The sequence below is a fragment of the Xyrauchen texanus genome, chromosome 42 (genome assembly GCF_025860055.1).
Source record: "Xyrauchen texanus isolate HMW12.3.18 chromosome 42, RBS_HiC_50CHRs, whole genome shotgun sequence".
NCBI lineage: Eukaryota > Metazoa > Chordata > Actinopteri > Cypriniformes > Catostomidae > Xyrauchen > Xyrauchen texanus.
This window is the reverse complement of record NC_068317.1, coordinates 29,362,261-29,377,696: the sequence shown is the minus strand read 5'-3', so window position 1 is coordinate 29,377,696 and position 15,436 is coordinate 29,362,261. Positions and strand designations below refer to the sequence as shown.

The 15,436-nt window shown below is 36.8% G+C and overlaps 1 protein-coding gene across 1 annotated transcript in view; it reads left to right on the top strand.

Annotated features, from left to right (window-relative positions):
* Window positions 1-15,436, top strand: part of spidr (scaffold protein involved in DNA repair) — a 62,109-nt gene that overhangs the window by 21,245 nt on the left and 25,428 nt on the right. Inside the window, exons 9-11 of the mRNA XM_052114442.1 lie at window positions 3,516-3,723; window positions 6,109-6,320; window positions 14,383-14,541. Coding sequence (XP_051970402.1) covers window positions 3,516-3,723; window positions 6,109-6,320; window positions 14,383-14,541 — 579 coding nt within the window. The remainder of the gene's footprint in view (window positions 1-3,515; window positions 3,724-6,108; window positions 6,321-14,382; window positions 14,542-15,436) is intronic.

Sequence of the window (15,436 nt, the reverse complement as noted above, 5' to 3'; positions counted from 1 at the left end):
TTTTTTGCCACATGTCACTCCAAGATTTAACCCACAGAAATAACCCACCACTGCGCATAATATATCCACATTTGGTGGGCTAGCGGGTGCTAATTTTACTCTGAACAAAAGGAAAAACATTAAATTAACCAGAGGTCACGTCACAAATACACACGCATTTAGTTGAAGGGAATCAAGCAATAATATTTACAAGAAAAAGAGAGAAGCGCTCTCTCTTTGGCTGGAGCTTTAGCCTTAATAAACCATCTAAAACCGAACATAAGCGCCAAGGAATTGAAACATGTTTGAAATTAATAATAGTTCAATGTGACGGAAACAAAGCAACGGTTATTACATCTAATATTTATCCTTTAACCTGTTCATGTTGTCATTATATCTGTGAGAGAAACTTCACTGTTTCTCCGCTGAAACGCATGACTTTGCAAGCACTGAATACATTTACATTTATTCATTTGGCTGACAGTTTTTTGTGACTCACAAAAGAGGAATTATAAGTGAATCATCTTAAGGAGACAGTGATACAATAAGTGCTGCATTACAAAGTTTCACTAGCATCAGAAGAGTAGTATTTAAGACCGATTAAAGTCCAACCATACATTTTTTTTTGTGACTGGTTAAGTGCCCCATGCCCAATAACTTTGCACTTATGACTTAAAGCATAGCACTGCGCTTTGCACTAGCATTCTTAAATTAGTTCCCATTGTCTCTAAAATTAAGTCTTAAAGTCTTAAAAAATGTTGCTTCTCAAGTAAGTTTATATTGTTATCAAGGACGTTTAGATATTTGTACTGGATAACAAGACAAACATACAGAATAAAAAAAATATTTTGCAGTACACATACACACACATATATAAAATTGTACAATAATATTAATCATACCCCACTTAAAACTTCTTCACTTCTAGATTTTTTTTTGACCATCAAATTTCAGAAATTCATATTTTTCATTTTGCAAAAAGTCTCATTCAGTCCTGTCACTCTAGGATTGTCAAAGATTGGAATTTTCTTGCCTTCTTAGGTTATCAACATGTTGAAAAGAAAATCCTCTTGTTTGCAGTAGGGTGGAGAGAACCACCTCTCCTGTGTAAACTTGCCTGTGCTTGCTGCCCTCAAGCTGCTCACTGTTGGCTGAAGTTCATTTAGTTCACTTAGATTAATCCTCTCTGCTGACACCTTTTCAATTTTCTCTCTGGGCAGAATGATTTGAATACTTCGGTTCATGCTACGTCACATGACATGAGCTCTTCAGGCCTCGGCTTGTAGTAGTGGAGCTCTCAGCAGTGCATATGTTTAGAACATAACTGTTTCTTAAACTAATTATCCTACATTCAGTGCAAATACTCATCAGGGCTGTCTGTAACCTACTTCTGAGGACATCTTTATGATAAATTCTCATAGTATCCCTGGCATTGCATTCAATTTGTATGTTTACTGCATTTTAGAACAGATCACCTTATTGGTAAAGGAACTTTCCAATATTATTGCTAGACCAACCTACAAAAAATAAAATTAAAAATAAAACATTTAAATCTTATTTTAGCTGAAATTTGTTGTTGAAATAAGTTCAGAGAACAATTCTTTCCTCATCCCTGTTATCTACATAGAATTTAGCTGCCCGGGGCCATTACCAAGATGGAATCGAGTGGACTGACTTTCCTTTAAAGGGACTTTATTATTAGGTGCAGTATACAGTAAGTCGCTTTGGATAAAAGTGTCTATTAAAATGACTACTTTCACTTCGCTATAGATCACAACAGTGCCTACCCACTTTTTCAGCCATCTTGGTTCCAAAAGACTATTTCCCATTATTTTTCCATTGGGATTTCATAAAATCCTTTATGATCCCATAGAGTTCTAAGTCATGAACCAAACCAACAAGATCTGAGGTGAATCACAGCATTACAAACATTTTATATGAAGGAAAATAATTTGCAAATCAGATAAAAGACAAAGGTTTGTGACTGTGTAACTGAACTACAGTCCCAAGAAGCATTGCGAATTACATAATCAAATGAAAAACCGATGTGAAAATATTGATTATAGAAGTATTATATTTTTAGTTTAGTTATATATGTGTGTGTGTGTGTGTGTGTGTGTGTGTGTGTGTGTGTGTGTGTGTGTGTGTGTGTGTGTGTGTGTGTGTGTGTGTGTGTGTGCGCGCGCGCATGTACCTGTGGATGTATTTTAAGCCCTACCTTCAAAAAAAATAAAATAAAATAATCAGCCAAGACCTCAGGAAAAAATTTGTTGGCCTCCACAAGTCTGGTTCATCCTTGGGTGTATAAGGACCTCTGAGTAACTTTTTTTAAATTGCTGCACAAGGGTTAAAGTTATCATTATAAAGCTATAAAGTTTATGTTATCGTTACAAATCAATTTACCTCTAGAACCAGACAGTTGCTCTCTACATAAATAGTTTAATTTACTACTTGATACTGCGAAAATGACTCGCAGACCATCAGTAACATCACAATGCTGTGAAATTTCATACCAAAGAGTACCAAATGTTAGTTAATTATTTTCTTCTGCATGTTATTGTCAACTGCCATTGTCATGACCTTTGTCAAATATTTTGCTGTGAAGGACCTATTCAAAAAGTTGTCCTTTATAGAAAAGTATCATTGGAAACCACTAAATTGACATCTTTTTTACAAACAATGTATATCACTTGGTTTTTGTTTGCTAATTGGATTAATACACTAAAGTACACCACAGTGCACCTGAGAGCTCAGCAGGCATCTCAGTTGACCTTTTTGACGCCAAGTCAGAAGAAACGATGTCAACTTCAGCAAGTTTGCCTCTTTGATTTGAAGATGTTTTCTGAATGCAGTGGAAAAGAGTATCTTGCTGATCAGTTAAATTCATTCTTTATCACCAATGGTTGTTTTCCACCCAGAGAGGGGAAGGGCTTGAGTATATTCTGAGTCTCTTTTATGTGTGTGAGAAGTGTGGAGGTTGTTGGCTTACTGTATGCTTGGTTAGACCACTGTCAGTCAGTGTAGTTCAGTATAATATGTTTTTGAAGCACATACAAAATAAATAATGTTTTTTTTTTTGTTCATTCTGAAAGATTGCCATTTGGCAATTCTAAAAGGTTTGTTGTTTTCATAATTATTTTTTTTCCAAAACGAAGATGGCTATGTTTGGAATAGCATACTCTCATACTACATACCAACTTTTGTGTTGTATATAGTTTGCATACTGTGCATAGTATGTGAAAACCCTGATGACCAATGACATTTGCACTCAGTGACACCTATTTGTAACATGTCTTTTTTGACTCATTTGATCACACATTCCAAACATTAAGATATTTTAACACAAAATTGAATTCAATTTGGAAAATGTGTGTTTTATTTCCAAAATAATAACTGGATACCACTTACATGCAATGTGTTGAGGTCTTGTGATAACAATGAAGCATACTACTGTTTGAAACGTATATCGTGGATATCCATTATGAAATAAGCCAATGTTTAATAAAACCAATAACCTTTTCTCTATCCCCCTTCAGGCAGAATTTGGTTGTTGAGGGAGAAATCTATCCCATAATACTCAACACCCACTTCAGTCAGAAAGTCTTCATGGGTACAAAGTCAGATAGCATGACTTTTCCAAGAGCTGCGGACACTGTGAAGAAATGCCGACCTCCACCGTTAGCCAGGTGTCAGTGGTCAGAGACGAGCAAAGTGTCAAGAGTGATATCCGGTCCCAGTAAACAGGTTGGTCAGCTGTTCCCTCTCAAAGAGTCCTGTGATCATGGGAAGAAAACAGAAATTCTTAGAAGAGGGACTGTTTACAGATGTTTACACAAGATTTCGATTGTGGCCCTACATAAAAATGTACTTTAAAAATACAGCTGCCATTTCCTGTGATATTCTTGTTAGTACAAATGATTAATGAGGAATGTTTTTTATATATATATAAATATTTTCTTCAGTGTAAGTGGTCAAACTTTCTATAGTCGCTCACATTTTTTGACAAGGCTCCGACATTGTAAATGTATTTATTTTTTGGTGGCGCGGTTACTCCCCTCAATCCGGATAGCAGAGGACATGTCTCAGTTGCCTCTGCTTCTGAAATAGTCAATCCGCGCATCTTATCACGTTGCTTGTTGTGCATGACACCGCAGAGACTCTCATTACTGGAGCTCATGCTACTCTTACCACCTCAACTTACCACACACCCCATTGATAGTGAGAACCACTAATCGCGACCACGAGGAGGTTACCCCATGTGACTCTACCCTCCCTAGCAACCGAGCCAATTTGGTTGCTTAGGAGACCTGGCTGGAGTCAGCTCGGCACGCCCTGGATTCAAACTCAGGACTCCAGGGGTGGTAGTCAACGTCAGTACTCGCTGAGCTACCCAGGCACCCTATTTATTTTTTTATTTTTAGAAATGTAAAAAGTGATGTATATAATACTTCCTCCTATCCAATGTTCCCTCTAAGCTGCATGCATTTTTGTAATGTACACATTTCTGATGTTGCACCCGTGCACTCGGAAAAAAACAAGTGTGTGGAAAAACCTACAGATTTCCTGAATCTGATCTAAATTCATGCTCAGTGTTTCCATATGAATGTTACATTTTTCCAGTATGGAGCTGAAGCTTTGAGTGGAAATACACATTATTGAGTCGTGAAACAACACATCATTATACCACATTTAAGATGAGGCATGAGCGCTACTGGTGAAAGCGGAAATGTGGCTGCGCGCCCAAATGGCATTTAAATGTGCTTCATGGTCAATGCCCGTCCTGCGAGTGATTAACATAAACAGTTGACTTGTCTCACGTGCAACAAATCAGGTACTGCATATGTCAATATATTGGATCTGTGCAGCCTCATAGATCTGACACTGTCTATTATGTTGTTACAATATTGAAAATAAAGCCACTGACTGCTCTTTATTTATTTGTTATTAAACAAAGCAAGGCTACTTGCTTATTATTATGACTATTTACCTGAATAATTAAAAAACATGAAGCAGTGTTTACTTTAATTTACTTTAATTTTATTTAATATGTTTCTATTTACATAATATTTCATAATATTACAAAAAAAAATGGTTTTATAGATATACAGTATAAGACCAATAGCAGACAGGGGAAGTGTATGTCTTTTTGTAATTCCGTTTGGTGCCTCAAACGGTGCAGAAATAGCACACTTCACCTGTATATTTCAAGTGTGATGAATGGACTGTAATGTCGGCTGAGAACTTTTTCTTGACTCATCATTTACATGCTACTGAAAGTCAGGAGAGTTTTACACAAAATTGTTTCATGAAATTAGATTTCAGTTTACAATTTGTGTAATATTTTTCATATAAAAATATCTAAATTCTACCAGTTTTCCCCTGTCTACTCCGAATGCAACAGGCACGATGCATTGTGTCCAGTATCATGGAGCGTCAATTAAATTACTGACGAAAATGATTGTTGACATAGGGGGTTTTTAATTTGATCAATGGTAACGAGAAAAAAGTCAATACAAAAAAGATGCATTGTGCTGATAATCAAACGATTTTAATGCGCAAGCGGAATATTCTCTAAAGCTTGAACATTTCAGAGCACAGTAACTTCCATAGACATATTTCTCACATTATTTTAATTAATCATACAGTATCTTTAATACAAGTTAGAATAATGAAATATTTATGCTGTACATTTTTCAAAATGTTCAACTTTGATTAAAGTTTAGTCTATTATATTTTGGCATGTTTTGTTGTCATTTTGAACATTATTGTCAACTAAAAGATGTTATTTTCTATCTAAATGATATGTCAGTTTAGTCAGTACAGTTGACAAAAATATGACAAGAGGAAATATTGACTAAATTGGAAGAACACTGGTCACGTCAAAAGTGAACCGCTCCCATTAGAATGAATGATGCTGTCTACACTGAATGTTTTCATATGTACAAATTATCTCTGATTACACCTCTTAACCACACTACAATGACGTTTTCCTCCACCAAAACTGAGCATTTAGGATAAAAACGCTTTGCATTACCGCATACTTTGGAAAATGTAGATGTTAGGAAACTGAAAACTGAGTTTTCAAACGTGTGGACGTGGCCTAAATGTTTCCATTTTTTCCTGCCTCAGTTGTCCAGGGTGGATGGAAGAGGCGTTAGGAACTCTCTGCTGGACGCAGTGGAGCATTGTGGATCGTCGGGATCTCAGAGCGGTCCCGTTGAGGTGTTGGTCCAGAGGGTCTACTGTATACCCATCATGCACTCCCTTAACAGAGCTTCTCTCCAGCACAGAATGCTGGGAAGACCTCCACCAGAATCAGCACCACCGACCCACATTGGCAGGTACCAAAATGTGGTGTTTCATTTTTTGTTTTTGTGTTGTTTTGTTTTCTTGCTGGTTTGATTAACGTCACAACCTAGTTCATTTTAAGGTAACTTTGGGTAAATTTTGTGTACAGTTCTAGTTGAATAAGCAAACATCATTAAAAGGATTGTTCACCCAAAAATGACAATTACATTTCTTAATGTTCCAAACCCATATGACTTAAAAACAGATGCTTATAAAGAATGCATCTTTTCTCCATACCATAACATCTCCTTATACTGTTCCATGGAAGACAGTCATCCATACAGGTTTGGAACAACATGAGAGTGAGTCAGTGATGACATAATTGTCATGTTTCAGGTCAACTTACATTTAACAACATTTTCCCCTTTTCTTTCTTTCTTTCTTTCTTTCTTTCTTGTTTGTTAACGTTAAAGCATAATCGCAAATTAGCTAGTTTTAAACAGAATTGAGCCATCACCAGCACAGTGGTCTTGTTTAGTCTTGTTGAACCTGAGATCTGCTGTAAGTAAATAAGACGTGCAGTTAATCAGAGAATCTCTGCCAGTATAACCAGCCAATCCAGTTTAACACACCAGCAATCAGTTTATTTCTCAAACCATGTGTCCTTATTCAGTTTGCCTGAATTGATTGGGAATGTGCTTGGGGACATTATTAAATACAGCTATTGTGCAAGGGTCTATTATAAATATCAATTGATGCACTTTGTCATCCATTCATTTTAGACATTCTGTGGTCGTCTGCGTACATGTATACTAGTTTTACAAGATCTCTCCTGAACATGATCCGTCATCAGATTTCATGTTTGCGGTTTGAGTTGAAGTGTACCTAGGGATCCGGTGACAGTATAATTAGGCCATTGTCTGTTGTAAACTCCACCGCTACAGCTTCAAGAGGTCAATCTCCTCATAAGAGTGATAAATGGAGAGTGACACAGAGAGAGCAACTTTGCTCCAATTTGCTTCTGCCTGTTCATGTCTATCTATCTCTACCTCTCAGACAGTTCTTCAGGCCATATGGTAAAACTCCATCTAAGCAGTTACAAACATCTGTAACTAAGCCCAGTGATGTAAGTGATCCATTGCTACATGCGTCTAAGGAAAAAAAGGATCTAAAGGAGAGAGAGAGAGAGAGAGAGAGAGAGAGAGAGAGAGAGAGAGAGAGAGAGAGCAGACATGTGAGGGAAAGTAATTTTAGAAATCTGACCATGAATCAACTGCGTAAACAAACTCGATTTTCACATTTTATCAACAAAATGTAAGTGGTGCTTGTTCATGCGAAATTTGCTATCATGATGCTAGGTTTTGATAAGGTGTTGGGAGTTTTAGCACTTTTTAGCTCTGTTGGTCCTCACAATAAAAGTGAATGGTGACCAACATGTTAAAGCTCCAAAAGGACATAAAGGCAGCATAAAAGTTATCCATATATGATAGGTGTGGGTGAGAAACAGATCAATATTTAAGTCCTTTTTTATTATAAATGTCCACTTTCACATTGTTCTTTTGTTTTTGGCAATGCACATTTTTCATTCATTTCGCCACATACTGGGCAGGGAGAAAAATGTATAGTTAAAAAGAACTATAAATTAAATATTTCTCACCCACACCTATCATATCGCTTCTGAAGACTTATGGAGTCTTATGGATTGCTTTTTATGCTGCCTTTATGTGCTTTTTGGAACTTTAAAATGTTGGTACCCATTCACTTGCATTGTATGGACCTAGAGAGTTGAGATACTCTTATAGAAATCTTTATTTGTGTTCTGCATAAGAAGAAAGTCATACACATGATGACATGAGTGTGAGTAAATGATGAGAGAATTTTCATTTTTGAACAAACTATCCCTTTAAAGTAAAAAATAATTAAACTATAGAAACAATATATTTAAATTTTATTGCAAAATATATTTACCAATATGTATGTAGTTTGTGAGTGTTTTGTGGATCTTTCTGTTCAGCAACATCGTAGCGTAGTTCTTCACCAGAAATTCCATATACCATCGATTAACAGCCTCGGAGCTCACGGTAGATCTGTCTTTAAAGGTTTATAAGTTACTGTTAAAAATCTATTCGTCTATGGAGAAAATGAATGAGATTTTTACTTCTGGAAACTGACTATAGCACACATTTCCTCAACTTGCCGCATGATTTAAGATATCATTCATGTCCGTAGTGCAAACAGTATGGAACAAGATACATGCAAAATGTAATTCTTAGGGTAAGGGGTTTGTTTAAATCCCTACCCCTATATATGAGCAATTATATTTGTGAGTTTCTTTTTGCCTCATAATATGCTACAAACATTTTGCTTCATTAAAAAGCATCAGTGTGTGCTGGTTTGTATTTATAGATGTTCTAGATAAATCCAACAGGAAGGAAGGAGTTGAAATAATCTTTACAGGTTATTCTACCCCCTTCTCCTCCCTCACCCTCCCTCGATATCTCCCCTGCTCCGAGACACATTGTTTTGTTGTCAAAAGTGCAAATGGTTTCCATGTTGATGAAGTAGATGGAAAAAGAGAAACAGTCACTTGACTGTTTGTAACCAGATACCTGCCAGACGCTGCAGTGCTGTAAACATTGGAGTGCAGGAAACTGAGACACCACAGCATGGAGTGTGTGTTGACGAGGTTATAATGCGGTGGGCAGGAACTAAGACTGGACTCAACCTGGTGTGAGTGAGTGTGATGGCAAACACAGCCAGCACATAAACACACACACACACACACACACTCAAATTTTTTGCTGACTCCAGCACATGCCTTGCTGGGATTTGTAACCCAGATTCTTCTTGTGTCACTCAGTACATTTGAGTTGGCATGCCTCGTGATGTCTGATTCAGAGAGTGGATAGAAGTTGGTAATGTCAGTTTTAAACACAGTATTACACCATTTCTTACTAAATGTTGTGAGATTTCTCTGACAACAAGGCTTAATTTGCCTGAGCCTGATCTCATGGATAAAGACACGAGTGTGGTGATATTTTTGGAAAATTATATTACGTGTTTCGTGACATGACCAGTTCCTTGGTGAAATGTTGCTCAAAATGAGAGTTAAAATTTCTCCCAAACAGTTTTTACGGTTAAAGCTCTATCAAGATTTAAATCTACAAAACATACCTCCCGACCCTTAAACTTAAACCTAAACCTAACCGATAGTGTCATAAAAAGCAAATGTAACTTGAAAGACTTAATTGCTAAAGCAGCAGTGCTTCTGTAAAACTTTTAGCTCACGTGTGGACTCGCATGCTCTTCAGGACGTGTACCCCGGTCCTTCTCATTGCAAGTGCAATGCTCTATCAGTTGAGCTACCGCACAATTTAATCATGCTAAAACAAGCTTGTAAATGTAGTTGGTTATGTAATGCAAACGTTAAAATGTATCACCTTACAAGTCATGCACTTTAGTAAAAAATCTGTATGTGATTGAACAGGCAGAAAAGTACATGTTTATGAACAGATATTCTGCTGTTTTACGCATTATCTGTGTGAAAGGAAATAAAAGTCATTGTTGTTGTAGCGCCCCTAGTGTTCATATCATCAGGAAACTGCAGCTATACGTACGATGTGCCACATACAAATCTTTTTACAAAAAAAGTAGTTATAGTAACACATTTCTATGAGGCCGGATTGGAGCAATTTTGCCTTCCATGTATATTTATCTTGTCAAGTTTATCATTTAGCTGGCGTGCCTGCATGCCGTCGTCTACTCAGTATTATACTGTGTACAATCTCGGTTCATTACACCATGCCATAAATGCTCCCACTTGATTTGATTGTTTGAAATTTTGTCTTGGCCAGAGTTATCAGACTGAGTGAAAGAACATTAACTTTGTGTGGGTTTGTGTGTTCAAGAGATGAACATTAAACAGTCCTTCTCTGCAGAGCAGCATGTTTTGTTTGCCCAGTATGGGTCTGATTGGGCATGCTGACTGTGTTTCATTCAACTTTTTCTGCATCCTCACAATTCAGAATATTTAATCTGCATTTTACATTAAAAATCATTTTATTGCTCAAAATCCCTAACTCTTAAGTATTAAACTTTGGAGTTTAACTTGTACTGTACCGTTTGTGCTATGATATCAAAGATGCCTGAAACCATGACTTGTTGAAGAGAGCTGTGCTTTTACTGCTATACAAGCCAAATTTAGTGTGCACGTCTTTGCGCATCAGTGGCGCATGCACCTGGGCTCGTTGTTAAGAGTATACTTTGAAAGGCTAAATTGCTCGACCGTGCGTGAGACAGAATAGCTTGCAGAAAAACAAAGTATACCTTACCCTAAAGCAATCAGACTTGGATGCCTGGACGATAAAACAGGTGGGGGAAAAATCCCTTAAATTTACACTAAAACAAAGAAACGAGACAAGTTTAGAAACCAGAGATATCATAGGGTGGACTTTTCTTTTACTTGAGCCAGTAAGCAACCACCAAGAACACCCTAGCAACCACATAGCAATGCCTTGGCAACAACCACAATACCCTTTTATTATGGTGGCAAGTTTGCACAGGCTATCACCCCTCACATTTTCTTCAGACAATATAAAATCTAGCGCCATTTTTCAAATTTGGAACAAAATCATGCTTGTTTGTTAATTTCGCATCAAGCTTTTGCCTTTTTATATTTTTATCATCTTCCAACATTACCAAATTTCACATACTAAATTGCCTATAGAGGTGAAATAACTGTAATATATTAATATTTTCATACTTTGCCAGTACATTCTATATTCCAGTAAAAAGTGCGTATTGTTCCCCATATTTGAGCTGTGTTGGCTAGGATCATTAACTCACTATGGACATGCTTAAACTAGATTTTATTGATATCCTTCTGACATTCAGATGTTGAAAACATCTCTGTGTATTCATATGTGAGCCTGTACAAGACTAACTCATTACAAATCACTTTTGTTGATTTTGGACTGTTAGTTTGCAATTACATCGTTTTTAGTTACTTTCTTCTTAGATTTTTGTGCCCACTTTCCAGATAATAATTAGGTTTTTACGTTGAGTCTAAGAAGATATGTTGTTCCAGTAAAAACTCAGAGCTGTATAAACACGCTAAAGGAGTTCTCTGTGCCATGACAGGAGGGGTTGGATGTTTTCTAGAAGAAGTGGAACACAATGTGCTTAAGGTGTCGGGTTACAACCCTGTTTATCAAAAGCTCCGCTCCTATTGGTCAATTCCACCCGGAAGGAATCCTGCCCACTCTGCTTCAGCTAATCAGGTGGTACAGATGTGTGTGTGTGTGTGTGTGTGTGTGTGTGTGTGTGTGTGTGTGTGTGTGTGTGTGTGTGTGTGTGTGTGTGTGTGTGAAGGAAACGAAGGGGGAGTGGGGTACCTTCATCGAGTAGGCACGTGAAGTGTGTGTGGGAGTGCGAGAGCATGTGTGTGTGTTTGGAATAGCTCAATGGATAGCAGTTCCTGGAAGCGCCCCCAAGTTGCTGCAAATTCCTGCGAACGCTCACAATAACAATTTCATGAAAGTGTCTAGTGACTGAAGCTGACCAATAATACAAGTCTCTGACTTGCTCTACTGGAGGAAGTGCCTGAAACAGGCGAGACGGGTTATTTATGTCAGCCTGGCCATACCACAAACTGCTATTGCCCCGTCATCCCTCCTGCTCTCTGGTTTCATAGACACACAGGTCTAAACAAGCCTCTGTGTTCACAACGACACACTGAATTAACCCTTGTGTTCTTCAGCAGAGCAATAACAGGGTAACAATAGGTCAGGATGACTGTCATAGGTCATCAAAGGTCATCTCCTATCGGCCCGTCACCGTTGCTTTAAGTCTTTTCATATTCAGTTAGTAGTTATATGCTGTCTGTGTTATTTTCATTAAATTGAAAGCTCATTCCCCTTTTTATTTGCTTTTGGATGTTTAACGTGAAACATCTTGTAGCTTTATCTTGATCTGGCCCAACTTGTGTTGAATGCAATATTTCTTGGAGACAATACTTTTTAGTAGATTTCTTGGACAAATGAATGATTGTCAATAAACTGTTCGAAACTTGCAATTTGCTCTGATGTGGACCAACTGAAAGCAAACTGGATTCTCATTTCTGAAGGAAGTACCAGTGCTTGGAAGTAGCAATGTTAAAAGTACCGGTACTTCAGTAGCAAGTTGATACTAAAATAAAATGATGCCACAATACCAGAGTTTCTGCAGAACCAGTAGTACCAAGCACCGAACACTGTCTGACTGACACCAGACTGCTTCCAAATGCTCAAAAACAAATTTGACATTTGGTGGGAAAATGCACAATCAAATTAATATCTTGACATTAGTGTAATTATTAAACCAAGAAAAACTGCAATGTTAGTCTTCATGAGCTGCGTGCTTTAAAGTGAATGTGTGAATCCAGCCGCTAATAACTCCAGACTCCACAGAATCACACTTGCGTGCTGTGTTATATGAAATGGCAGTGCAGAGCACTCATTCACTGTGAAGCGTGCAGCACATGCAAACTGAATATTTATATAATTAAATCTCAGCACATGAGCTTAAATTATCATACTGGGATATGTTGCAAACTGTTTACATGGAAAAGTTAAGTTTCTGTCAAAATAAAAGTACGATTCAAAATAAAAGCACAATTCAAAATAAATGCTAGAAGCCTGAAATTGAAGAAATTGTGACAGAACTATATTACAACTGTATAGTAAAATGCAATGATTTTTGATAATGAAATGAAATTAAACTTTAAAACATTACATTCTAAAAGCTTTTATTTAATGGAAACACAGGATTTGGGAAAAAACGTCACTGATTTCTGTAGTGCCGTACTTAAACATTTAAGCAATGCATACTTAATTGAGAAACACTTGAAGGACTCATGCATTTGTTTTATTTTCTTATTTACATTGAAATTTAACTTTTTTTTTTAAATAGGCTAAAGAAGTGTGTTCAATAGCACGTTAGCGTATAAGAATATTTTTGCTCTGAAATTCACTGGTATCGGTACAGACTACTGAAATTTTAGTATCCTGACAACACTACTTGCAAGGCAACAAAAGCATTTTGTTAAACTTTTAAGTCAGTTTAGGTTTTACATTTTGGTTTGCGTAAATGCGTCAATGAAAATCCACATCAGAGCTGCTTTGCTGTTGTCATGACCCTCAGTGTGCAGTGTCTGTCAGCTGTGCACAGGAATGAACACATAAATGTGGTTTCTGTTCTGTCTTTTGCAATGCATTGTAGCAAAATATCAAATTACATATAAAGACCATTCACAATTAAACAATACGTCATCAGTGTTATTCTCGATTTGAATAAAGACACAAGCATTATCAAGGAATACTGATGTAAAGATCAACCTAAACAAACTGAGCTGGCTAAAATGAATGTAGACAGTGTTATTTTCATACACTACTAGTGTCATCACTGTTTAGCATGTGACAATACAGTATATTTAATACCAGCCTGTTTGTTTAGTCTTGTGGTTTACTGGCTCCAAATACAGTTTCTGCAAAGTTACTTTCAAGGAAGACTATTAATGCCTACAAATACATCATTTTGAGTTTAGAAACACCACCATGTGACCGCTATCATGTCATATATCAAGTCATTAGTGACTGTCTGTCTGGTGCCAAAACAAACATATTATTTATAAACTTTAGCAGTATTTATGTGTGGTTGTTGTTGGGGTGAAGCCTGTTTCTTAATCAGAGTCTTGGAAGGGGTTTTTTTCCATCTTAGAATATGTAAATTTATATGCGTATATAGCTTTTTTGGTAACAAAAACTGTTCATTTGTTTTGCAGAAGCAGTGCAAAACATGTAAAACTCGTTAGAGTGTAAATGGATTAAACAAATAGTTTCAAGAAATAAAAATAGTTTACAATAGTGTTGATTTTGAAATAAAATTAATTAAGATTATAATAACAGTGTAGAGCAAAATCAGAATTTAACAATCCAAAAAAAATATATTATTTAATTTTTTTGAGTTTCTATTAATTTATTAAAAGAGGTACGGTAAAGATGAAGAAATAATACTAAATGTGCCAGTAATGGTTATGAGTTCTCTCTCTCTCTCGCTCTCTCTCTCTCTCTCTCTCAGGTTGTGCACTCTAGTTCAGGATCATTATGGGATGTTCAGTGAAATTGTCTTGCAGTGTGTGTCCACAGAATCAGAGGTCCAACAGAACTGTGAGCAGCTGGAGGGGCGTGTATGTGTACTCCAGGCCGTGAGGGTCATTCAACGTCTCACTCGTGACAGGTGAGTCTGAGAAAGAGGTCATGTGATCTCATAACACTGAAAATGTCCTGCAGCACCAATAACATAATTTTAATAAGCTTTATGAGCATTTATTAAGTTCTATCAAGAAAACCACACCTGGGCAGATTTCCTCGTACTAAAAGCAATGTTTTTTTTTTTATTGTAGCAATGGCTTGCAGTTAGCCTTGACTTGAGATTGAGCCTTGGCACTCATAAGGGAAATGCAAGTTCGAGTTGGATTTTTTTCTGATCACATTTCCCTCTCTCTTTTCTCTATCTTTGGTGGCCCTCTCTATACTATCAAGAATTTGTGCCATTTTGTCCCCCTAAATACTTTTATTTGCATATTGTACATGTAGTATATCTTCATCATAATTTGACTCAAACTGCACCCTGTAGTTTACAGTTTTGGGAAGTAACTAACTAAAAGGAGCGACATTACTGAACAATTGAGTATCTTGAGAGTATAGTTCAGCTGTCAGTAGTGAGTCAATTCTAGTAAGGATTGACTTATTCTTTTGATTCATCCCTGCTCAGAAGTCCCAATGAAGCATTTCAACATGTTCTTTATTGTAGCAAAATATTACATTAAATGCTGTTGTTCCTCACTGGTTTGAGTGAGGATCTTTGTTTAGTATCTAAATGCTGTTTAATGTTGTCGCCCTAATTGAGATCCTCTTTGCATTGTGCCAGATACTGCTCTGATTGTAAATATTAATTATATAATTGGGTATTTATATATTTAAAAATGTACTGTCCCAGCTTCAGTGTAATTAGTTCATTAGAAGCTAGTAATGTAGCTACATTTAAAGGGATAGTTCACCAAAAACGAAAATTATTTCATAATTTACTCGCCCTCATGACATCCAAGATGTGTATGACTTTCTTTCTTCTG